The following is a 25,092-nucleotide window of genomic DNA, read 5'->3' as shown; positions in this document are numbered from 1 at the left end:
TGAACCAGGTCTGTTTCCTTTTCATGGCATTTACTATGGCGAGACAGTGACGGTTGGAGTTTCCCAAGTGCTGAGCCCTCAATGAGAGGTTTCCCCACTATTAGAGGGTGCGTTTGTAGGGAGGTTCAGGATTCTGGATAATTCTCCCTTTTGGTGACAGAGTAGATTTTCAGGAGCTGAGTGGTGTTCCAGGAGTGACCTGGCTTTCTTGGCAAATGTGTGGGAATCACCTGGGGGACGTGGTTAAACGCAGACTCCTGAGTCCCTCCCATGATGTAGAATCTCCAGGACAGGACCTAGGACTGTGATGCTTCCCAAATCTGAATGCTGGGTGCTGTTTTCTTGCTGGGTCTTGCTCTCCAATCTGCCTGGAACTGCACAGTGAAGTTTTCATTCTGCCTATTCGAGTGTGAAGCCGAATAAGGCTTCTGTCCCGATGATTTAGCAGAAGGTCAAGGTTTTGGCCTCAGCTAGGATTTGCTGTGTGGTAAGATTTTTGCAAAACATCTGTGTTTATCTGAGCTCTAATTGCTGTTTTCAGGAACTTATGTGTTTCAGCGTCTGCGGTGGGCTGCTGTGCTCACAGATACGCACGCTCCCTCACTGTTTTCTTCCGGCAGTCTACGTGCGCCAGGATAGCCACCTCTGGTTCCCAAGTGTGCAGCAGCAGTCCAAGAAATCCTCCTATGGGGCTCTTCTGGCAAGTGCTGGCACTTCTCTGAATTGGAAACTTCATTTTGTGGTTTGCACTTTCCTGGCAGCTGACCTGCTGGGAGAGGGGAGGAGCAGGCCAGCAAAGGCTCCCAGGCAGGAGCTGTACTGGGCCCTGTGTTAGGGTTCAAATCAGGGTTCCTGAATCATGAGTGAGGTTGGCTTCTGGCAAGTTACAAATCAACCTGAGCATCAGTCTTCTCATCTGTTCATGGGGAGAATACAGCTCCCTCTAATAGCTGTGACCCAACACTCAACACAGTGCCCAGCCCACAGGCGTTGTTAGCACTGGGCCCTGGTCCATGGGAGGTCAGGGTTGGGTGTAGGGATGACCCTGCTCTCCAGCCCAGCACTGATGGAAGACCCTGCAGGTGGCTCTGCCCATCTCCAGCCTGCTGTCCTCCTCTTCCTGCCTGCTCCAGCTGTTTCAGGAGGGCCACCTCTCACTCACTGGCCTTGGTGAGAGCTTCCCCCGGTCCTTGGGGACAGGCACCGCCGTCCAGGCCATCCCCCAGCTGAGCCCCACAGTCATCCTCACCTATCCATCCCCTTTTCAGCCTGGAGCTTCTAGAAGAGGACATGGAGCTGGTCTGTGCAACCACTGGCCTGGCATCATCTGGCCACAAAGGGGATGCGTGTGGGATACAGGAACCTCGGACGCAGAGAAGGAAGGTGACATAATTTAGTTGACTTGGCCTCCATCCCAGGCAGTTGGCTGCAAAGGCCAGGCCCAGTGTGTCTCCTGGTCTGTAACCCCGGGAGCTGGTTTGGGCTCAGCCTCGGCTCGCCAGCTAGAGAAGCGAGGCCATTAGCTCTGAATACTCTGCATGCTGCAAAATTGGGATTTGCATCTGGGACAGATGGATACACAGGGGGAATGGGCAGCAAAGGAGAAGCTGAACCATCCCAACAAATGTCATCCACACCAGCCCCCCTGCCACGCATGCAGACTCTGGGAGTGAGGAAGACTTACACATATGCAAGGGGAGGAGAGCACAGGGTCAGGACAGAGGGGAAAAGCTGGGGCGGGGAGGAAGGGAGAGCAGTTGTCCTCCACGTGGGCTTGCCCGCTGCCCACCACTTCCTGTGTGATGTTGAGCAGTTCGCTCCACTTGCTCCAGGTCAGAAAACTTCATCAGAAAATGTGCCTAATGAGATGACGCCTGCCTCACAGCTGAACAGGTGTAGGAGGCCCGGGCCTGTGTTCAGTGGGCACTCAACCCAGCGAGGTGCAGAGGCCAGAGCCAGCCTCCAAATTCTGTGATCCCTGGAGAAATGAGACAGCTATTGGGCCACCAGAGGGGCTGCTCTTAAGGGGGTGGTGAGTTCTTGGTTTTAAATAGGCCCTGTAGCAGGGTTAAAACCACAGGTAACCAAATGGGAAAACGACATTTTATAACCAGATGGAAAACAGGCTGCTGCTCTGCCTGACTTATCCAGGCCAACAGTGTCAGCGTCTCCCAGAAACCGCCTGATGCAAATCCACCGCTTCCCTGCCAAAGCCCCTTCCCCCAGCCACACAGTGTGTTGGGTTTCCCACGCCAGCTGTGTGGACAGACCTGAGGTTACCAACTTTCACGAAGGAAGGAGAAGGAACGTGGAGACCAGTGCTTCAGAATCTTTGATGCTGTGGTCACTCCCTGGCTAGAACTTCGTGTAGCAGACATCTTCCATGGTCTACCATGGCTCAGATTTCTGCCATGGTAGCCAGAACCACTTGTATGTGACTCAGGGATTTTGGAGCCACGAATCTCTCCGAGTTTCATTTCCAAGCTTGTGAAGTGAGAGGTCGGAGCCCCTGTAGGGGCTCCCTGGGGACTTAGCCAGACGCTGTAGGCAGAGCACCTGGGCCCGAGCTGCTCCACCCCACCTCAGGGCAGCACCAGGAGGGACAGGTGCCGACAGAAGCACTGTGCGGCACGTCGCTGGGCACCTAGAGCTGCGGCTGCATCAGCATGTCACCCTGGGACACGGAGGGGCCCCCCTCTCCTTCCTGTCCTGTTCACAGGAGGTAAGATGACCAGTATCATTCTCTCCTCCAGAGTAAAGCTGATGAAGTCCCGATCTTCTCCAGTCGGAAGGAGTGGACAACTCACAAAATGGTCTCACTGCAGATGTTTGGGGTCAACTGAGAATGTTTATTTAAAAGCAATTTTAAATATTAAAAAAAGTAGAAATTAACACATACAGTACTGAAAAACGGTCACATTAAATACATGTGAAACGAAAAGTGTACTGATGTTTGATGGTAACATCCAGATGGGAATTCGGAAATTAACTAGTGGCACTATGGGATTCCTATACAACACGTTGAAGATCTAGGCAATACAAAAATAAATAGCAATTGCTGTTCAACAGTCAAATAGACACACACTACTTGCAGAACATTACTTTCTCCTCTGGGAAAAAAAGAACTAATTTGCTATTTTTTTTTTTTTTTTGGGAAGGTCCCATTCCTTCAAAATACTATACCATGTACAAAATGGCAGATCATGGCTCTTCACTGAGTTTAAGAATGAGATCAGATTTAAACTCAACAAGATTGCCAATGGTTTTTCTATCTAGTTTTCCTATGTCCCACAGTAAGCTGGATTAGAGAGAACTCAAATTCCTCATGGAAAACAAAACAAAACCAGAGAGGAGGAGGAGGAAAAAAAAAAGGTCTGAAAAATGCATCTGTGAGAGTTTCTACAATAGGGGAAACAGAATAGACATCGCCTCCACATAACTCTAGAGACGGAGCTTGTGTGTGTATTTAAAATAACTAGTTTATTTTCAGATGAGTTGCAAATAGTCTGGCCACAATGAAGAACGGCTCTTTACTGCAACTTCAAATTGTGAATGAATGAGCTGGGACCCAGGGCAGCCTCAGATGCTGACTTCCTGTCCTGATACCAGTGTGGCTTAAATGCTGAGGCTGCTGGCACGGCCAGTCACACATCAGCACGTGGCCTGGTGCCTCCCTCACATTCTGGGTTAGGTGCGGGAATGCACGTGTGCCCTGATGCTGAGGAAGCAATTGCTTAAAATCAGTTTCCAATAGTAGCTGATAAAATATTTCTCAGGTATGCCATGCAAGGTTTATTCTTCAGGTGGCTACTCAAAGTTTTCATAGTAACCACTTAAGCAGAACTAAATATTTACTGAGCACTGTGACTATGAAAGAGGGTTTTTCCTATGGATTTGGTTGGGAATTGTGCTTCTGTGAAATTAACATTTCTCATTCACGGCTAAGATTATCTGCTTAAAAATATTAAGTCTTCTGTGCTGTTGCCAAAATAGCAGTTTAAGCAAATGGAACATCAGAACGACACGAGCAGGACAGTCCCACTGGTTGTGGAACATGACTGCTGTATTCTTGTCCAAAATTCAGACTGATGCCAAAGATCAAAACACAATGTTCTTAATGGTCTGATAAGCATGGCTGGGATGAAAACAAAATGAGAGAGAGAGAAAGAGCACAAGTGACAGAGAAACAGAGACAAGACTCCTTGCAGGGAGAGCTTTTTCACAGTGCAATTCATAGCAGCTTCCAAAACTTGGTTATGAATTGACTTGAAAGGGAACTGTCTAGTGGCTGGCGCTTCAGATGGGAACACTAATGTATGAAGAAGAGCAGAAGAGCTTGGTTTCAGCACCTGGATCCTACTCTGGAAACACTGTGTGAAGGGCTGACTTTTAAATTCTCCATTTTGAATAGTCTTTTAAAAGTAAATTTATCCAAGAACAAAACTAAGAAAATAATTTAAAACCAACACTTTAGATGCTTCAACACGATTGAGGGATGCTGATTCATAATACATTATGTAAATTCATACTCTTTGAGAGAGTTGAATGACTGACTACAAACAGATATAGTTGCAACCTTATAATTTCTGCTTTAATGGCAATCAAGTTTAAAAAATGTACAGTTCAACTTATTCATACTATTTATTCCTTTATAAAAGGCAAGATTTCAGGTATAAGCTTCTAGATGCATGCATAATGTAGAGGCTAATATTTTCTGGCAGTCCTTGGTTCCTGAAAGTTAAACTTCATCAGACATATTTTAAACTTTGTCAAAATAGGCATGAAGGATATGTTATTTTTGCATAATGAGGTAATATCTCAAGGTGGGCACTCATCATCATAAGACAGTATAAATCCACTTGTCTCAACTTGCATGAGGCTGTGTGCATTGTAAAATGCCACAAAGAGTTTTGGGTCAGTGAACATTTGCTGAAGGAGTAACATATTTAACTGAGCACTTGTCTGTAATAAATACCAAAGTAGGTTTTTGTAGCTGTAAACTGTGTACACAGATAACTACAGGCTGGTCTGTCATGGAGCTAACTAGAAGTTTCACCTGGAGAACAGAACCCACCTCTTTGCTAATGCTGCATTTTCAGTAACAAGATTGAGAATACTGCACTGGAAGGAGCAGAGTCGACTCTAGGCCCTTCAATGGCTGCTGAACAGAAATCACTCTACTTTCAAAGCCAGCAATTCCTACACTCCTGGTTTTTTGTTGTAGTTGGTTTATTTTTTATTTTTATTTTTTTATTTTTGCTTGCTTGTAAAACAGCACAGATAGAGAGAGATGTAAGTGCTAGGTGCCAAGGACGGCTTTGGCAAACCAGCAAGGCGCACCGGGCCCCGAGGCTACCCTCATACTGGCAAAGGCAGAAGACCACAGGATATTTACAATACATACTCTGTTCCCCTCCCGAGGTGGCCCTCGAGGAGTTTCCTATTCTGTAACAGCAGCTATACACACACTGTGCACAGGGTGGCATGGAAGCAGAAGTCTGGCATGGAGGATGGAGACAACCATAAGGTTCTGCTTTCTGCTAGTCGGACAGGATGTGAACAAAGGACACTGGAAAGACCCCCTTCCTTTCAGGCTGTCCTTCGATGTGCCCAATCTGCAAAGGAAAAAGACAGTGGTCAGGCTGGAGGCAGCAGGCCGCTGCCCTGGGACAAGTCCAGGGGGTAAGAGCCCAGCCCCAGAACCTAGAGCCCTGGGGTGGACCCAGACACATTTCCCTATCCTTTGTGAACCACAGAAACTATACAACGAAACAACAGAAGGGCACTTCTGCACCATCTGCCTGCCCCCACGGAGTTCCCAGAGAGGTGGAACAGCCTGCCCAAGGCCTCCCGCCAGCCCAGACTTCACGATCCATGTTCTGAGCGGGTGCTTCTGCTTTCCAGATGGGGAGGAGGTGGGGGTCAAAGATGCCTACAACACACAGTGGGTTGTATGGTACCATGGGAAATCACATCCATGTGTTAATTTCCTTGACCCATTTCTGAAGGAAGGTACCATGCGGAAGGATCAAGTGTAAAAGGCTCGTGGGCCATTGTCGTGGCTGGCAGGCTCTCTGTGCATGAGGGATGCTTTACTGACTGCAGGGTCTGCAGGTCCCCACATGTCATCTGCCAGGGTGTGGTTGGTGACTGGAGGAACCAAATGTACATACCCACCACTCCTGATCCTCTTCCCCTGTGACAATAATCACTTCTCCCTCGATGAAGGTCAGCTCGTCGTCGTTGTCTGCCTGGCAGTCGTAAATGGTCTTCACGCGTCTCACTTTATTCTTCCCCTTCAATACAGAAACTGGGTTTTAGCTGGAGGAACAGGCTGCAGGGGTGAAGAGCATGGTGCTCTTTAGGAGATGGGTGATGTGGGGCAAGCAACTGGACCTCACCGAGCCTTGATTTTCTCAAGGGTGTGTGCATGGGGGGGAGTGTCTGCCAGGCGCCCAGCATACCACCGTGTGCTCTTGAGGAATGACAGGCCCTTCCTCCATCAGGGGCAGGCTAGTGCCCAGTTAGGGATTGGCCACTGCCAAGTTATTTTCACTAGAAATCACATCATGTGGGCAGGAACCACAATCCAACTTCCCCAAAACACATGAAGCACCCTGCCCTCCCCCACTGGCAACAGCAGCTTGCAGAAATGACAGCGGAGTCTAAAAATGGTTTTAGGAAACATGATGTAAAGCAAAATGTGCAGCTTCTGCACACTGAATGTGCAGCATCAACAAATTTCGCTGTCCCCTCATGCAAAACAGCAGGTCAGGACATGCCGGCTACCCCCGGCAGGATCAGCCCAGCCGGGTGGATTCTTGCTCTAACACTGTTCTAACTTCTGGCCAGTTCTGACTTAGGTTTTCGTTGGCTGGGTTTCCAGTTCTTAGTAAACAGAAAGACGAAAACAGAGACCTTACCTTCTAAAGAAAACTTTTAGCACCCAGCTAATAAAATAATCAGTCATAAAAAGAGCAAGCTGTCTCTCTGGAGTGTTTGGGTCTGGTGACTCCCCCTCTGTGCCTCCTCGCTCCGCCCTGGATGAGCCAGGCCTGAGCTCCCTGCCAGGGCCATGGTGGGGTCTGGGAAGCCTGGCAGAACCGTGGTGGCAGCAGACTCTGCAAGCAACTGAGAAGCAACCGAGAAGGCCCACGATGTGCTCTTTTACAATGGAAAGGATTAAATGAGACGGCTCGACCGCAAAGCTCCCAGCACCAACTGGAACTGCACAAATCAAAAGGCTGGTGAGGCCGTCGGCAGTGCTTTGGACAGGGGGTAGCGTCCTCCTGAGGACAAGGAAGAGCATCTGTGATGCCCGCCAGGCTGGTCTCAAGTCCACGGGAGGATGGTTTATTTTTCTTACCTTTCCTTTGGTACTCATGTGAAACTTTTTTTTTTTTGGTAGCACTGGGGGTTGAACCCAGGGACACCGTACCACTGAGCAACATCCTCAGACCTTTATTCTTTTGAGACAGAATCTCACTAGGCTGCCCAGACTGGCCTCCTTCCTCAGCCTCCTGAGTAGCTGGGGTTACAGGTAAACCATGGATACACTTGTACTCTAACATGTTTCACAATAAAACGAGCGGATGGGGCTATCCGCACAGAGGGAGGACTCTGGGTTTCCACAGTAACCGAGCCGTGGGGTGCGGCCGTGCGCAGGGCAGAGTGCTGCACATCTCCCTGGAGCATCACCTTCCCACGGAGATGGTGGAGAAAGCCATGTTGTGGTAAGATAAAGATGATGCACTACAGAGGAGGAATGTTGCTCTGACAGAACGGCAGAAGGCCGAGACTTCCTCCAAGCCCGCCCGTGGAAGGGTGGTGGACGTCCCCTCTAGGAAGGCGTGGGCAGCACAGGCTGAGGAGCTCCTCAGGACCCCGCGAGGGAAACTGCTCTCCGTGATCCTGGGGAAAAGCAGCAGTGCCGCCCTCGGGTTCTCGGGAGAGCAGCGGCGTTTGTGCTGTGTGGCCCGAGACCCACCTGTGAGCTGGGTGTCCATGGGCCCCCTTTTGTATGTGAGGGAAGAGCCTCAGGGTGAGGAACTCGCCACCGCCCTGCAGTTTCCCCAGGTCCTGTGGCAGGTGAGGCAGGTCGCACAGCCTGCCTCTGACCACCAGGCTGCCTCCGCCCCAGCACCTGCCCCGAGCCAGGCAGAGGCGTGGTGGGCAGCCTGCTGCGTGGGGCAAAGCCGCCCCGACGCCCTGCAGGGGCAGTGGGGTGAGCGGCCCGAGCGCAGGGGGCACCCACCGTGTTGATCTTTCTGGGCAGTGGTACAGGCGTCTCGGGCAGAGTGGGCGTGAGGTCACCGGAGTCCTCAGATGCCTGCTTCGGGACAGCGTCTCTGGACTGCATGTTTGGGGAGAGATCCCCGGGGTGTGACTTCTGTGTGACCTCGGAGGGCTGCTGAGACTTGGGCGAGACGTCACTCGTCTGAGACTTGGCCAGCAGGTCGCCCAGCTGGGGCTTGGGGGGCAGGTCCTTCATGTGCGGTTTGGGAGGTAAGTCTGAGAGCTGGGGCTTGGGGGGCAGGTCGCCCAGCTGGGGCTTGGGGGGCAGTTCTCCAGGCTTAGGTGGCAAATCTCCGATTTGGGGCTTGGGGGCCAGTTCTGTGGGCTTTGGGGGCAGGTCTCCAGGTGGTGGCTTTTGTGGCAACTCTGCCAACTGTGAAGATTTCTGAAAAATCTCAGGCGGGATGTTGGCTTTGTCTAGGGAGAGATGATGGCTCGTTTCTGTTTTCCTTAGTGCCACTGTGGGGAACAATCAGGGAGAGCAAGGTCACCGAACAGAACCGAGGGGCAGGCAGCGCGTCGTCAGCACTGGGCACAAGCTCCTCAGTGGAGCCGCCTCCAGGGAGCACTCGCGAGGACCAAGCAGGGGCCAGGTGCGAGGAGGAAGCTGGAGAGTCCATCATGCCAGGACAACAGGGCCACCTTAATTCAGAATTTTAAAACCCCCTTAAGAGGATACTATTCCCCGAAAATTGGAAAGCACCGTTGAAAAGAAAACTGCCCCATAAGCCTACCTCTGCAGGTAGCCATTTAATATACGTCCTTCTGGTTTTTCTGTGTATTTTCTACACCCCAGACTTTTATCAATATACTGTTTGAGCAAGAGTACCTGCCGTGCTATTAAAACCCTTTACGGGTGGCACGGAGGTAATTTTGAAGGGGCATTCGGTCAATTCTATGGCTGTTATAATTTACTTCCTGTTTTTTTATGTGATTCACACAATAGGTAAGAGGAGAAAGGTCCCCCTGCCCACCGGCCTCCTCCTGCGCTGCGCCACGTACACTGGGGACGTCATCTGACACAGTATCGGGGACCGCAATCCCAACACTGCAACTGTCTCCCCACCCAAGGCACCTGGAAGGGCTTCTCCCCGTTCCCTCGCCAGCTGCACATGCTGCACGGCTCGGCGGGGACAACTTGCTGAGCCACTCACAGCCTCGCACAGCTCTGCAGAGCAGCACTTATGGCATTCAGACACGTCTTCAAGTCGAGCTCAACATTAACTAGCTGTGTGACCTTGGGCGAATTACCCAATCTCTGTGCCTCAGTGTCTTCATCTCTAAAACCCTCGTTCCAAGGGTTCATGGAGATGACACGAGTTAATGTGTGTAAAGAACTGACTGACGGGACCTGGCAGGCGGTGAGTCTTCTGTGAGAGTGATAATATAATTTCTGTTCAGGCTCCAGAGCTGGGAAACAGAAATCTTGGTCTGAGCATTCCCCAGCGCTCTCTGTGCTGAAACGTAGCTCCCACTGGGAGATGTTAAGAGGGTGGGGACTTAACCTGACCGTGGTGCTAGGAGATGGAGGCTCTAGGAGGTGATCAGGGCTAAAGTCATCAGGGTGGAGCCCCTGTGACAAATCCTAATGAAGAGGTCGCCGAGGACGTGATGCCTGCTCTCACAAGCCTGCTTCCTGACTCCAGACCTGTGAGCCTGTATCACCTTGGGACTCTGTCAGAAGGAAGACCATCACCTTCAGCACTACGGACCCAAATAACCTTTTTTTCTTTATAAAGGTATCCAGCCCCAGGTATTCTATTACAGAAACAAAACAGGCTAAGAGGGAAAACTTTGGTCTAAGAAACTTAGAAGACAGATCAATCAGTCTAATGTGTAGACTTCATCTTGATCCTTATTCAAATAATTCATAAAAAATTTGTTAGTTAATTGGACATGTGAACATTGTGTAGTTGATGATACTGAGGAATTTTTAACCTTTTATATGTGAGGATGAATTGCATATGCATGAAATCACATGTTTGGGGTCTGCTGCAGAACTACTAGGGGCCAGTGGATAGGGATATATACAGAATGGGATCAGGTATAAACTGGGAAGTGCTGGAGATGAGTGACAAGTATCTGGGAGGCCATGTTACCCTATTCCTGGTCTAGCTGTCAGGACAGGTGCAGGTGAGAGAGCAGAAAACGCACAGGAGGGAAGGGAGGTGTGGAGGGGTGGGGACGGGGAGCAGGCAGCAGCAGCCTAGGTGGCCATTTGGTCTGGGTGCAGGAAAAGTCTGCTGGGAGGCAGGGAGAGGGACGCAGGGGTAACAGGTAAGAGACACAGGTCAGAAGCTGGGCAGCCTGAAGGAGGAGGACAGTGCCTAGCAAACTCGGCTCAAGCTCTTGAGACCAGGATAAAAATAAACACTGTCACCAATAAAATCTAACTCTAGAGAGAGACTCAGCAAATTCTGGGAAAGCTCCCTTACTGCTCCGTGGATGATGAGTCAGCAGCCACTTGAGACACCCCCTCCTGACAGGGAGCCGGCCCCTTCTGCTGATGCCCTTCCAAATGTCCACTAGACTGAAGAACTTGGGAGAGGGGCAAATTCTAACTCTTCTACACTGACTCCTACTCTAACTAGGCTGCAGAACACGGGACAGGGTCAGAAGTCGGCCCCAGGCACCAGCAGTCCAGAGCAGCTCCCCTGGGCCTCTGCCAGGACCTATGCGGAGGCTGGCCTCGGGCCCCCAGGACAGGGAAGCAGACGTCTGATGGGCTCCGCAGGCCTCAGGGCAAGGCTGGCTCTGCACATCTCTGCTGCACTAGAAGTCTGAAATTTTGGTTATGGAGGGAAACTCTGTTTAGGACTGAAGAAGACCTGGTCAGAGTGGAGTGTCTCTGCTCTGCAGAGCAGCATGGGCAGACCTGCCTTCTGTCCCGTGCAGAGCTCGTGCCTCTCTTCAGCATGACAGATGCCATCCTGGGGGGGGTCCTGTTGCCACCCACCTGCTGGGGGCCCTCTGAGCATGACTGCACTGTCCTATAAACTCCATGAAGTAGGCTCATTCCCCACTTTAGAGCTGAGGTGCGTGAGGCCCCCGGGTCACTGGCCTGAGGTCACAGCTAGGAAGTGGAAGAGCCAGTACTACTCCCCAGGTCTGTCTGCTCAAGTGTCCCAGAGGGGAGAGACTTGGAGATCATGACAGTGTGTCTTCTGGAAAGGTATTTTTTTTTAAATGAAAAACTACAGTGTTTTGCTAGTCACAGATTTTGAATTTATAAATAAATTTATAACCTTTTTAAAAACAAGTATTTACTGGGCACCTCCTATGTGCAAGGTGTTGCTCTAGGCATTTTGGACAGATCAATGAACAAGAGATGAGACCTCTGTCCCTTGGGAAGGTGCAGGGACACTTCAGTTTCATGTGAACATAGAAAAGAGAGAAGCCTTACCTTTCTGAGGTAGTTTAGGAAGAACTCTTGGGCCAAGGGCAGTCTTTGCAGAACTGGTGCTGACCGAGAAATAACAACCTTTTAGGATCTAGAAGTTCTATAATATCAGTAGTGATCTATTATTCAAAGAAATCGAAGCATTTACAGAATTACCTAGAGGATTCGTTCAGAATTCAACCAAATATTACTCTATTTTCAGGACTTCCTTTTGTCTGGTTGAGAAGCATGGGAAAGGGTTGGGGATCCCGAAGCCGAGGAGTTGGATAAAGCCACACTCCGCCTCAGAGCTTTTATTGTTCAGAGGAATAACGTGCCTGAAAGCGCTTGGCCACCACAAGCTGTGACCATCACGTAGTGACCACAGCGCCCTGCCTCATCAGCTCCCACGAAGCAGCCCCTGTCACCTCATCTTCAGAGGAGGAAGTTGAGGTGCATGGAGTGTCACTAGCTAGCAGAAGGTCCCTGGGCCGGTGGGGGACAGTGGAAATTCAGCCCCAGCTCTGCAGGCCCCGAGCTCCCACTGCCTTCTCCACGCCAGATGGCCTGGCCTCCAAGCCTCAGGCTGGCCCTCCGGAGGACATGTACCTGCGCAGGGGAAATGCCCAAGTGCCCGGAGCAGAAGTCGGGTCCACGTGCGGTAGCGCCAGGCAGCCACTGTCTCCCTCTAAGGAGACGCTGCGGTGACCCTGAGCACCCCAGGGGCATTGCGCTCCCGAGAAGCAACAGCAGCCACCGGCCTGAGCGGCCCTTGCCGAGGACCTTTTCCTGATCTCAGGCCCCCTTCCTGGCCTCTGACCGGCTGCTTTCTCTTCCTGCTGTCCTAACTGCATTGAAAGGAAAAAAAAATGGCCAAGCCTTCCAACCAAGCAACCGAGTCAAGGAGAAGAGGACGAGGCACCTGTTCCTTTGACGCGGCCCCTGCACACCGGGGTCCGACTGCCCCCCTGCAGCTCCCTGGCAACCCTCCCACCCTGCGGCCTGGAGGGCAACCCCACCTGGACATTGCAAGTGCTTTCTCTGTGCCACCCTCCCCTCTCTGGCCCCCCGAGCAGGGGTGGAGGAGGACCAAGTGAGGATAAAGTTGGGAGCAGGGTATGGAACCAGCCAGCTCTGACATTCATGCTGCTCTGAACCTCAGTCTCCTCATCTGTGAAGCTGGGGATAATGGTGATTGGGTCCATCCCGCAGGGGTACAGGGGTCCAATGTGACGGCAGCATTAGGAGGAAAGGGGTTTCGTTTTTTCTTTGATAAACCCTGCAAAATGGCCCTGGCACACCAGCTGATTCTTTCTCCTGAGGGTCTGGAAGTGGTTCTTTGTGTCTGATATTTGGGGTGCACCTCTGCAGAGAAAACCCTTTGGGGTGGGCTGGATAAACAGTATGGCCTTTAGCTGTCCCCCTTCAGGGAAAGGCGGGAAGAAAGGAAACCAGGGTTAGCCCCACCTACAAAAATCTTAAACAGCCAACCTAGAAAGAGGTTTGTGTTTGAGAAGCTCTGGCTTCCAGATTTCCCTGAGGAGAATCTGTTCCAATTTCCAAGTCTGTGAACAGGTGGAGGGGGACATAACAAAGTCTCAGAATTAAAACATCAGAAGCAACAGTAAAGCTCGCCTGGCAGGAGCGCCGTCACAGACCCTCCTCTGACTCTGGCCTCAGGGCCACGAGGCTGCGCTGCCCGTGGATGGAGTGCCCCGTGCAGGACAGGATGCCCCGAGAGTGGACGCCCAGCCTCTCCTCGTGAGCCACGCTGCCAACGACCACACCTCGAGTGGCACTGGGAACACAGCCGCAGCCACCTGCAGAATCCTGCCCATCGCAACCCTGAGTCCAACCAGGAGGAGCTCAGGGGGCTTACCTGGACTGTTGAGACAGCCCCTCAAACTTGTTCGCGGTCTTACTTGAAGATGACGGACCCACATCGTTACCTACGAGGGAAATCAGATAGATAGCGAAACGTGACGGAGGGATGTACGGTTTCTGCAAACAGGTGGGATCCCTGAGGTTCCAGAAAGGTATCTAAGAGACCTCAGCCTTCTGGCTGTGTGTGTTTGGGACATTAAAACAAAACAAAATGAAGCACTGTTTTGGGGTTGGGGTTTTTATTACGAGTGGAGGAGCACGTCACAGGGGAGCAGCCTGGTTCTTGACAACGCCTCTAAGAGCACAGGACCTGGTGTCCCACTGGCTCAGATCCTGGCCTCAGACTGGGGGCACAGGGAGAAAACAGTAAAGTGTCAAGTTCACGTAGAAGTTGCCCCTGGTAACCACACTCAGATGACACACTCGACCCCCACACTCTGGGCACACATGTGGACACAACAAAGAGGGTGCCGATGACAGTCATGGCCCTGAGCCACTGACTCGTCATTCATCCATATTTTAACATTTCTTAAGCACCTACTATATGCAAAGCATGAGTGTGAAGTGTGGCACGGAGGCACATGAAATGCCACTGCTCCTGGGAGCCTCGTGGGTGGCAACTATTAACGCGGAATGAAACAAAGACAGTCAGGTTGGCTACTGTGAAAATACAGGGGAAATGGTGTCTGCAGCCTAAGTGGCAGGGGTGGGCAGGGACTGTCCGCCTTGGAGGTCATGGCACATGAACTCCCTCGTGGGGAGTGGCAAAACCAGAGGTCCACAGGTGAACGTAAGTGTGCTTCTGCCCAGCGGAAATCAAAGACCAGTTAGAATAAAAGTGGCTTGCTGGAGCACATCTATAATCCCAGGAACTCAGGAGGCTGAGGTAGGAGGATTCGAAGATTGAGGCCAGCATCAGCAACTTATGAGACCCTATCTCAAAATGCCCTGGAGTCCTGACCACAAATCTATGTGCTCTTTGCCACCCTTCATGATGCCCCAATGGTAACATTAATGGTAACATTAATCTCTTTATTGAGAACTTACTGTGAGCAAGGCAATATACCAAGTGTCTCAAGGTAATCATGCCCATGAGAAGTAATATAAGCACCTTCTCTTTTACACTTGGTGAACCATAAAGAGAAGCAAAACTGCCCAAGGTGAAGTAGCAAGTCAGAGCCAGGGAGACCACCTCCAGGTCTGCACTCTAAACCCCACCCTCCACCCTCCCAGGCCTACACAACCTGTTCAACCAGGAGGGCTTGGCGGTGCTGGGGCCTCTTGAAGGGAATGTCCCTGATTCTAGGGTATCTATACACAAAGACGTAAGTTCAACTGCATTGCCAGCATCAAAGACTTTCAAACCAGTGCTGTTTAACTTTGATAAGATACTGCTAACCATCAGTGTATCCATGAGCCTGTAATGTGATAATGGAGGACTTCTTTGGGATCTCTTGTAAAATCTGAACTGATTGCTTTAAGGTGGGCTTTCTCCCCTGCCCCGCCCCCCGCCTCCCCCAGCATCATGCTCAGTACTGAGTCTACAGTCCTGGATATCAAATCCTACCCTTTCAGACTGAAATGAGCCCTAACTATCAAAATGTCACATCCATGGATTCCCTCTCCAGGTGGAAACACTTCAAACAATGGCTATTAATTCACTTTTTCACATGTGACAGGCCCGAGTGACTTGGAGACCAGCAGGCTGAACCCCTTGGCTCTACTGCTGTCCTTCTCTCTAAAGTCACATAGGTGAGTTATCATGGCTGTGGTCCGGTTCCACGTGCCGAGTCCTCATTTAATCTTTCTTTCTGGCCACTCAAGATGACGTGCCACTCTTCAAAGACACTGTTTTGATGCCTCTGTAGCTCTGCTCTTCCTTTTCTTTCTGTCCCCTTCCACTCTTGGTGAATCTCACAGCTGGGCAAAGGCCACCTACTATGCCCAGAAGAAAAGCCTGGCTTAGAAACACTCCTAAAAATAAGACAGCACTAAAAGGCAGAGGAGCAAAAATGATGGCGGCAGCTCAGTCCTTTTTTCTTTCTCCGTGCAACCTGGAAAAGGCTGTGGGTAGATCGCACAGGTGGGTGCAGGAGAGACCTGGAGGAGGCCATGGCCGGACAACTGGAGACCTTGTAGCCAAGACTCCCGGTCACTTACTATACAGCTCAGAAGCTGCAGAATGGGAATTTGTGGGAAAGGCAGAGGACACTAGCCCAGCATTGAATGGCCTGGAGTCAGAAATGGGTTCAAATCCCAGTTCTGAAGTTTCTGGATTCATGACTTTAAGCAACTTCTCTGCTTCAATTTCCTCATTGGTGAACTGGGGCAACGAGAGTCCCTTATCTTTTAGGATAATAACAGATAATTTTAAATCCCAGTGGCCAAAGGTGAGGAATGTTAGTGAGTCCCAGAGGTCACTCAGGCATGGAATGGTGGAACCGAGATCAGGACTTGGGCTTCCAGAATGTTCATCCAGTGCACAGATGGCCTCTCATGACCCCCACTGCAAACATTTCTCTAAATGTTGATGGGCTGAGGTCCCAGGAGGAACTGCCCTGAGATATTAACTTTAGGAATCTCAAGTGCAAGAACAGGATCAATCCTATGCCTATCAATCACACACCAGATGATTTGTTGCATGTTTTTCTTTGTTTATTCCTGTGAGACCCCTAGAGTAAAATCTGGGGTCCACTCTCAGCCATGGTATGCGACCTCATGTTAGGGATTTTAGAGATCACACTCCTCCTGTACTACATCTTACTTTGCTATCTTTTTCCCTTCTCTTTCCTCATTTTTTCAATTGTGTTAAAATATGAGCTGGTCCGTTTTAAAGTAGGTTCTTTAAAACAGGAGGAGGTATAATGAAGTGCCACTTCAAAGATCCTAAAGCCCCCACAAGACTCAAACCCACCCATTGTTCTATTTGCTTCCTTATCAAGACTGCCCTGGACGTCTCTGGACACAGATGGTCCCATTTATCACAGAAGTGGGGATTCTGCAAAGCGGTGCCTGGGCTGTTCTGGGTGCTGTGGATGGTGCAGTTCTGGCAGAGAGCCCCTGGAGTGGCCCTTCCTGCCAGGGCCAGGCTGGAGCTGTGCTTGTTGCAGATGGACAGCGGGGCTCAGCCCAGAGAGCACTCCCTGGGCTAAGTGGAGCACCTTCTCTTCACAGGCACAGAAATGACTATTGAGAGGGGGACAGTGAGGAGTCTCACCTGCTTTTTGAGCCCAGAGGTGTCCTGTGCAGAAGGCAGTGGGTGGGGAGCGTGGGGAGCGTGGGTTCTCAGCCACTCAGGCTCAGACCACCCCTGGCCCTCAGGCACCAGCTGTGAGAACTGGGGCAAGCTGTGTAACCTTCCGGAGCCTCCTGTCCTCACAGCCCAGGTACCCGCACAACCTCCTGCATACAGGGTGCTCAACAATGCCCGGCACTCCACGAGCAAGAGCCAGCTTTAAAAATACACACATGCAGTTGTTCATCTAGGTAATGACACCATAAACCTGCATTAAGAATTGAAGAAGGCAGAAAATGGTTTTGAGGGGTAGAAAGACAGTGTCTCTGTAAGTGGCCTTTCATGAAGTAGATGCATTAAAGGCTACTCTCTTGGCCCTCATCCTTGCAAGAGTCTCAACATCAAATGCCTGCTTATCTCCTCCAGGCTACTCCCCTCATCCTGCAAGCACAAACTCAAGCTCTACCACCTCCTCTTTTTTTTTTTTTTTTTTTTTTTGTTCTGGGGATGGAACTTTGGGGTGCTCTGCAATTGAGTTATGTCCCCAGCCCTTTTTTGCAACATCGGGGATTAAACCCAGGGCCTTACACATGCTACACAACTGCTCTACCACTGAGCTACATCCCCAGACCCCTCCCCTTTTTTTGTGGGATACCAGGGATTATGCCACAGTCTGGCTGGGCACAACATAACCGAGCCGCCACACAGCAGGATTGAATTCAGGGGCACTCAACCACTGAGCCATATCCCCAGCCCTATTTTATACAGCACCTTGCTTTTGCTGAGGCTGGCTCTGAACTCATGATTCTCCTGCCTCTACCTCCTGAGCTGCTGGGATTATAGGCGTGTGCCACTGTGTCCGGCAGACCTTTGTGTGTGTCTATATTTTTTGGTAGTTCTCAATGGACAGAATGCCCTTATTTATTTTTATGTGATGCTGAGGATTGGACCCAGTGCCTCACAGTGCAAGGCAAGCTCTCTTGCCACTGGGCGACATCTCCAGCCCACCTTTTTATTTTGAGACAGGGTCTCTAAGTTGTCCAGGCTGGCTATGGACTTGCAATCCTCCTACCCCACCTCCTGAGTAGCTGGAATTACAGGTGTGTGCCACCGTGCCTGTTCTCCTTCCTGTATAAAGTCCAGCATGGAGGGCTGGGCAAAGCATGAGGACATCGGTGGAGGCAGGGCCTGGTAGCTACAGGGGCTCCACAGAGTCAGAATCCAGAGATGCCTGAGTCCTGAAACAGGACTGTGGTAGGAGAACCCACCAAGTGTACAAGCTTCAGAAAGTGACAGGTGGAAACTTGCTCTTGGCCGAGGGAAGAGACCACTGTGCTGCAGGCAGGGGTGGCCTCAGTGCTGGCCATAATGCTGGCTGGCATGTTCACTGAGAACTAAAAAGAACGAGGGCCGACAGGGTGGTGAGACTTCTGGGCACACTGGAATGTGTTCTGCACGTGGGATGGATGTGAATCTTTGGGGTCTAAAGAATAAATGAGGATAGGTTGAAATGGCCACCTGAACATATTAAGTCCTAACACTTGGAACTTGCAGATATGAACTACTAGGAAAAAGCATCTATGTCACAATCATTAAGTTAAAGCTCTTGAGATGAAGCGACTACCACAGGAATTCAGGCAAGCCCTAAACACAGAATCAGGTATCCTTACAAGACAGGCAAAGGGAGCTTTCAGAGCAGAGCAGGTGGCGAGGTGCCCATGTGAGGCAGAGGGAGGAGTGGTGTGTGTCATAACCCAGGAACACTGGGAGGCACCCGCAGCTGAGAGGGGCAGGGAAGAGGATCTTCTCTAGACCCTCTGGAGGAAGTGCAGTTGTGCAGAATTTCAGACTTGTAGACTACAGAACTGATAGATCTGGTGCTGTAAGACACCAAGTTTATGGCTTGTGCTACAATATCCTCAGGATGTTAATACAGGTTTCTGATACAAGTGACAGTCTGCCAACTAGCCATCTCAGTAACAAAGTGTTGCTACTGAGAGTAACATTAGCTAGCATTTACTGAGAGCTTCCTATGTCCTGTATCCTCTGCTTCATGTGTCTCTTACTTAAATTTCATGAGAATATTCTGTAAACTATAGGTATAATGACTAGCCCCAGTTAATGAATGAAAAAACTGAGGCACAGGATAATTCAAAGACACCTGCTAAAGCCACATGGCTACTAGGTGGCAGAGACGGCATTAGATGTAGGTAATATGACCCTAGCATCCACATGGGGGGCTCTCCTGAGCCCAGCAGCACATACCCTTACAAGACGTTCATGCCTGGGAAAGGAGGAGAGGCAGAGAACCACGGGAAGCTGCCGTGCCTGAGGCACACAGAGTGGGCGCATGTGGGGTGGCTGGACCAGGCCCTGTTAAGCAGATCCCAGGAAAGCAGGGCTTAAGGGATGACGAAGCACAAAGGAGCAGAGGTAAGAAGATCCTAGGCTGAGGGCACAGATCGAGAGGAAGGATGCAGTCTGGGAGCCTGCTCGGCTGCAGGATGGCTGACACGGCCTGCTCTGGGTGGATGTGCAAGGCTGCGAGAGCAACAGGCCGCTCCTCCACCACATCTTCCACTGGTGTCTTCCCCAGACAGTCCTAGGGCCCTCACCTCCATGGGCTGAGAAAGATGGGAGGTTCAGGGGAACTAAAAGACCAGGAAATATGGGCCCACTGAAAGAAGATGCAGGTTCTAGGGAGAGAAGGTGCCTAGCAGGCTGCTACCCTGCATGCCTCACTGTCCCCCAACCGGACCCTGCCCTTGGCGTCTGAAACACAGCATGAGCAGGAGACAGGTGTTAGGATCACCAAGCCAGTAGTCACATGACGTGAGGCACAAATGCCAGGCCTGGAGCGAGTTCAACCTGTGAGCAGTCCAGCTGTGTCTGTGGGCACACACACCCACTACTGACAGGTCTGTGTCTGCACACCTGTCTAAGTCTTCCACATGTGCACACGTGCCACGCATAAATACAGCCTTGGTAATTCTGGAATGAACATTCGAGAGTGTGAGTCATCACCAGAGCTGTTATGTGAAGTATCTCTTTTCCCGAGGACAGACTCTGATTTGTCCTGGGGCTGGCTGGTGGCAAGGGGCTCCCAGTGGATGGCTGAGAGGCCCATCTGCAGGTCTCTGAAGCTCCCAGCCTACTTCCAGGCAGGTGGTAACTTTCATCCAGCCACAGCAACTTTGCTTCTTGGTGAAAAAGGCCCCCACTCCACCTCTGCTGGAGATGAAGAAGAAAGGCCAGGGGCCTCGTCCTGCCACTGAGAGCTCAGAGCAGAGGAGGAATCCTAAAAAGGATCCGCCAGCTGGCGGCAGTGGTGCGTGCAGTGGTGCCCAATCCCAGCAACTGGGAGGCAGAGGCAGGAGGACTGCGAGCTCAGGGGTACAGTCTCCCTGGGCTCAATCCCAAGAGCCATTGGAAAAACCAAAGTTCAGCTTTTCAAGCTAGAAAACAAATCTGGTAATGTTCTTGAGGAACACACGGGTCCCTATAAAGTGAATATAGGTATATAAACCACAGAGAATAAAACCCAATCAAACGAGAGGATCAAAGTATGGTGGAATTTAGAAAGAAGGTTAACCTGTGATATGAAAGTCTACACAGGAAACGTGTGATTTCTGATGGAATGTTACTTGTTATTCTCTTTGACAAATCGGAGGGTCCTGAAGGCCTTGGGGTGCCACCTCTAACCTGTCCAGGACATCCTTAGTATTTCCGTGCACAGGGGCCTGCACACCTGCACACACTCTTCCTGCCTTGCTCGTTTCTCCCGGGAGCTGATTTGTTAACATCAGCCTCGAACATCTCCTCCTCTGTGAAGCCTTCTCTGCTTTCCCTCGCAGAACACAGACACACTGTTTCTCAGCATTTCCACAGTGTTTGGTTACATGAGTACCTGACAGTCAAGAACTGTTCACTCCTCGGGGTCCCTCACTGGGCCTTGGGCTCCATGAGCGTATGGACTGAGAAGGCCCAAGCAGGTGTCCTAATTAACCCTGCTGTGTCAAAAATATTCCTCTACTATGATAATACACAGACATATTCAGGCACGCTGCACACCCTCACGCTCCCCTCTCTGTGGCATCTGGGCCAGATGGTGGATGGGTATGCCAACCTATTTAAGTGGATGGTATAGCTTTTCCCCAAATTCAAATACCTAGAACGCTTGAAGTAGGCTTTTAAGAAAGGCTTTAAAAGCATTAAGAGGACTTCCTTATTAGCTAGCAAAACAATTAAAATGCAAAAAAAAAAAAAAAATCCACAATGAAAGTTACTGGCAGGAAGAAGTAAGATAGGTAGAGTAGCATGTTCATTCAGCAGCACCTGACCGCTGGGTGGGCCAGGACCTGCTGGGTGATGGGCCTACCCTACAACGTAGGCAGGCTAGCAGGAGAGGATGGAATCTACGCTGCTGCTTCCTCCTCCTGTTCCCTCCTTGCCCATACTGCAGATCAAATCCAGGCCCTTGTGCATGCTAGCAAGGGCTCCACCACTGAGCTACATTCCCAGCTCTGAAATTATGTTTCTTATGGAAACATTTGCAATCAGTGTCACTCAACTGTTTATACTTGCTGATTCTGAGTAGGGCTATTCATTTTCAAGAGATTGCTGGCTATCCGCTGTGTACCAGGCATGATTCCAGGCTACGCAGACACAGGTGAGAACAAGACAGACAAGGTCACTGCTCCTGTGGAGCACACATTCTAGTGGGGAGACAGACACGTGAATAGAATATTTCTCTACTATGATCAGGTGCATGGGAAGAAATCTGCTCCTTCAGAGAGGAGAACCACAGAGACAAACATGAAAGCTGAGAACTGGGGGAGAAAGGGAGCTGGGCTTTCAGGGAGCAGAACAGAGCTCCAGGAAGTGGAAGGGCCTTAAGGAGGGAAGACCAGAGTGCAGCCAGGATGTGGAGGGAGGCCAGTGGCAGAGCAGAGGTGAGAGCCCCAGCATGCAGGGCCCTGGAGGTCTTGGTGCAAGGAGTCCACCTTTATCAGAAGCTCAACAGGAAATCTTTACAGGTGTTAAGGAAAAGAGTGACCATGATCTGATTCACATTTTATAAGAAAACCATTCTGGCTGTTTTGAGGCCATGGACTCCTTTACTTTTCTGGCCCTTTACTTCCTCTTCTGTAAGTGAGATTAATAACACCTACACCACATGGTCATTGTTATGACTGAATGAGAGTTTGGATATGCTTGGCACTTTATTACTATCACGGTTGGTCCTCTGCATCTGCAGTAATGCTCCCTGGATTCAAGCAAACAACTGTGGACCAAAAATATCGAGGAAAAATCTAAGTGTTCTGAACATGTCCAGACTTTTTTTTTTTTTTTAAATAAAAATTACATTGTATTAGGTACTATAAGTAATCTAGAAGTGATTTAAAGTATATGCGCTTAGGTGATATGCAAATACTATGCCATTTTATATAAGCAACATGAGCATCTGCAGATTTTGGTATCCCTGGGGGAGGGAGGTGTGTCCAGGAACCAAAATCCCAGTGATAGTAAGGAACAACTATACTGACTGCTATTAGCAGTATTTAAGGGCCCCAAACATTTTCAAAGTGTTTCTCGGCCATTAGAGGCAGGAATAATCCCACATATCCAAGCCCTCATCCAGTACGTGGCCCGCTTTCTAAATGCGCTATCCATCACCAGGGGAGCCCCACGCTCTGCCTGGCCCTGGGCGGCTTTGGCCCTAACATCTGGAGAACTTACCCCAAGGAATTGCGCCTTTGTTTGGGGGCCCGTGAGGTAGTGGGCTGGGAGGGTCGGACAGGGTTCTCTTGTGTCCGGGTGGTGGGGGAGGAGGCCTCTTCTTGGAAAGGGTGGAGCTGCCACTAGAGGTCTGGGTGCTTAGAGGGAGTGTTGAAGGTGGGCCAGTTGGACCTAGAAAGGAAATTGAATGGGGGCAGGAAGGTTAATCCCAGGCTCACAGACACAGGACACCAGTATGCAATCACTCCCACACATCCAAAGGTGGTGCGACACACAAAGACGAGCAAAACGCTGATCTGACCATGTTCGTCAGTCCAACATCTTTAAATCCAACTTTAAAACAGGACTTAAAAGAAATTGTTGGTTTTTTTAAAAAAAGAAAATTACAACAAAGGAGAGAGTGTGCTTTTAAGGAACAAAACGCTAGTCAACACAGATGCTAAGGGGTTTAGATCATTATCTAGGTACAATGGGAAAAATAGAACACACACATTTTAAACCAACAACTCACTGGAATCGTCACGAAATCTACGTAGGAGGAAGGCACACAGCACTACCAGCAAAATCAACAGGGGAAGAGCAGAGTAGTGGATCAGCTAAACCCTTGGCCTTTTCTAAATGAATGATGTAAAGCTACCTGGCAAAGATTGAAAACCCAAAACTCTTTTTTATTTTTTGCTGCAATTCTGAATTGTTTTAGAAATCATAAACCATTTATTATATTGGAAGCCTGAACAACAGGTAGTGGATTTCATTTTTAAATGTAGTTTTGAGGGGAATACATATGCCCCAAGTTTTGTTTATTCAGAGTGACACTGAAGAGGCTGCTGTGTGTCAGCATTTCCTGCTGGGCACTTGGACAAATTCTTTTTTTCTTTTTACACAATATTACCAGGTGAATGGTTTAACCATGTCCATGGACAACTGCTTCTGCAAATATTCAGGGAAAGAAAGAAAGAAGAAGAATAAAAGAAAAAGCTAGGAACACTGCCACATCAAACATTTAGCATAGGGTAGTAGATTCCTGGTGATTCAGAAAGGCTCTGAAAGAGCTTTTTACATTCTGTGCATTCAAAAAAAAAAAAAAAAAAAAAAAAGCTTAATTACTTCTGGCCTCCCTCCTGGGTAAACTGGGTAAAGTAAATTTAGATAATTTCCCATTATTGATTCCTAGTCAGTACTAACACTGACCTAAATTACTGACTCACAGGAAGACAGTCTAGTCTTAGAAGTAAATACTGCTATCTCAATAAAATGACGATCTGCATAGGATGAAATAGCCATACTATGTAATTCATTCTGTCTTACTGGTGTAATACAAGAAGGAAGGCTTAAGGTTGCTCTAAATCAATGCCCTAATATGGCATCAAGTTACTGAAACTTTCTTTTTGGTCCTGGGGATCGAAACTCTTTTTTTGGCACTTTACCACTGAGCTATGTCTACAATTCTTTTCACTTTTATTTTGATATAGGCTTTCTATAAGTTGCCCAAGCTGGATTTGAACTTGTGATCCTCTTGCCTCGGTCTGCAGAATCACCAGGATAACAGGGGTGCACCACCACACTCAGCCGGGTTATTTTAATTTTACAACCCTAAAGTAACTGTTACTAAGGTTGTGCACCAGTATAATGCTCTGTAGTTTTCAAAATGCTTGTTTTTCCTTTTCATTTTCATAACAACTCTGTGAGGTAAGTGGATCCAGTACTGTTCCTATTTTGCAGCTAAGAAAATCGGGGTTTGGCATGAGGGATGGAACTGGGACAACACAGGTGTCTGGAACTGGTGAGGTGCTTACCCCATCCTGCTGTCAGTTCCCCAAAGCCAGGGCAGCATTTCTGCACTTGGCACACGAAGAAAACAACAACAACAAGTGTTCAGTATCAGGAAGTGTAACTTTCCTCTTGGAAAAAAATGCATAATAGATAATAGACAATGGTGAAATTCTAGAGTAATCTCAACTTTAGCGCCACCTAGGGACTTTGAAAAGCAATGCATCTGAAAAGTCACTCATCAGATTTCAAATCTTGGCTGGGAAAAAACTGCCAGACAAAATACTAATGCAGCTGTGTACGTGACTTTAGGAGGTATTCAGGCCCCAGAGTTGTCCAGTCACCACAAGCCAAGCAGAACCCAGCCTCAGAGAGTCCAGAAACTTGGTCAGACACAGTAAGTTCCAGGTAGAACCCTGCTCTGTTGGACTCAAGGACAACCAGCCTGTTCCTCTCTGAATGGAGCCACGTCCTCTCTGGCTAGAACACTCAGACATAACTACACTCTCTCTTCACCGCTTATCCTCATCTTTTAATGGTCAGCTCAGATGTGACCCTATCCAGGGTCTTTCTTTAACCCACCCAACCCCTACAGCACTTCTCTCTCTGAACTTCCACAAGCCTTAAAGACACTAGATTTTCTCTGCCTAACATTGGAGATCATTTCCCTTCTGTCTGTCTCCCCATCTCCCAGTGATTGCACCTGGCACATGCTGGGCACAACTCACGTCTCTGGAAATAATTCAAGTGCAAGTGAGCAGGATGCTATTCCAACATCTTGTGCGTCCAG

The 25,092-nt window shown here is 49.6% G+C and overlaps 1 protein-coding gene across 1 annotated transcript in view; it reads right to left on the bottom strand.

Annotated features, from left to right (window-relative positions):
* Positions 1-2,839: 2,839 nt before the first annotated feature.
* Asap1 (ArfGAP with SH3 domain, ankyrin repeat and PH domain 1) overlaps positions 2,840-25,092 on the bottom strand; it is a 332,376-nt gene continuing 310,123 nt past the window's right edge. Inside the window, exons 25-30 of the mRNA XM_026407076.2 lie at positions 22,533-22,703; positions 13,554-13,623; positions 11,699-11,757; positions 8,255-8,754; positions 6,174-6,296; positions 2,840-5,615 (exon numbers count right to left, since the gene is read on the bottom strand). Coding sequence (XP_026262861.1) covers positions 5,541-5,615; positions 6,174-6,296; positions 8,255-8,754; positions 11,699-11,757; positions 13,554-13,623; positions 22,533-22,703 — 998 coding nt within the window. The 3' untranslated portion in view covers positions 2,840-5,540. The remainder of the gene's footprint in view (positions 5,616-6,173; positions 6,297-8,254; positions 8,755-11,698; positions 11,758-13,553; positions 13,624-22,532; positions 22,704-25,092) is intronic.

Source organism: Urocitellus parryii, chromosome 7 (genome assembly GCF_045843805.1).
Source record: "Urocitellus parryii isolate mUroPar1 chromosome 7, mUroPar1.hap1, whole genome shotgun sequence".
NCBI lineage: Eukaryota > Metazoa > Chordata > Mammalia > Rodentia > Sciuridae > Urocitellus > Urocitellus parryii.
The sequence above is the reverse complement of the archived record's forward strand: the minus strand, read 5'-3'. Positions and strand labels throughout refer to the sequence as shown.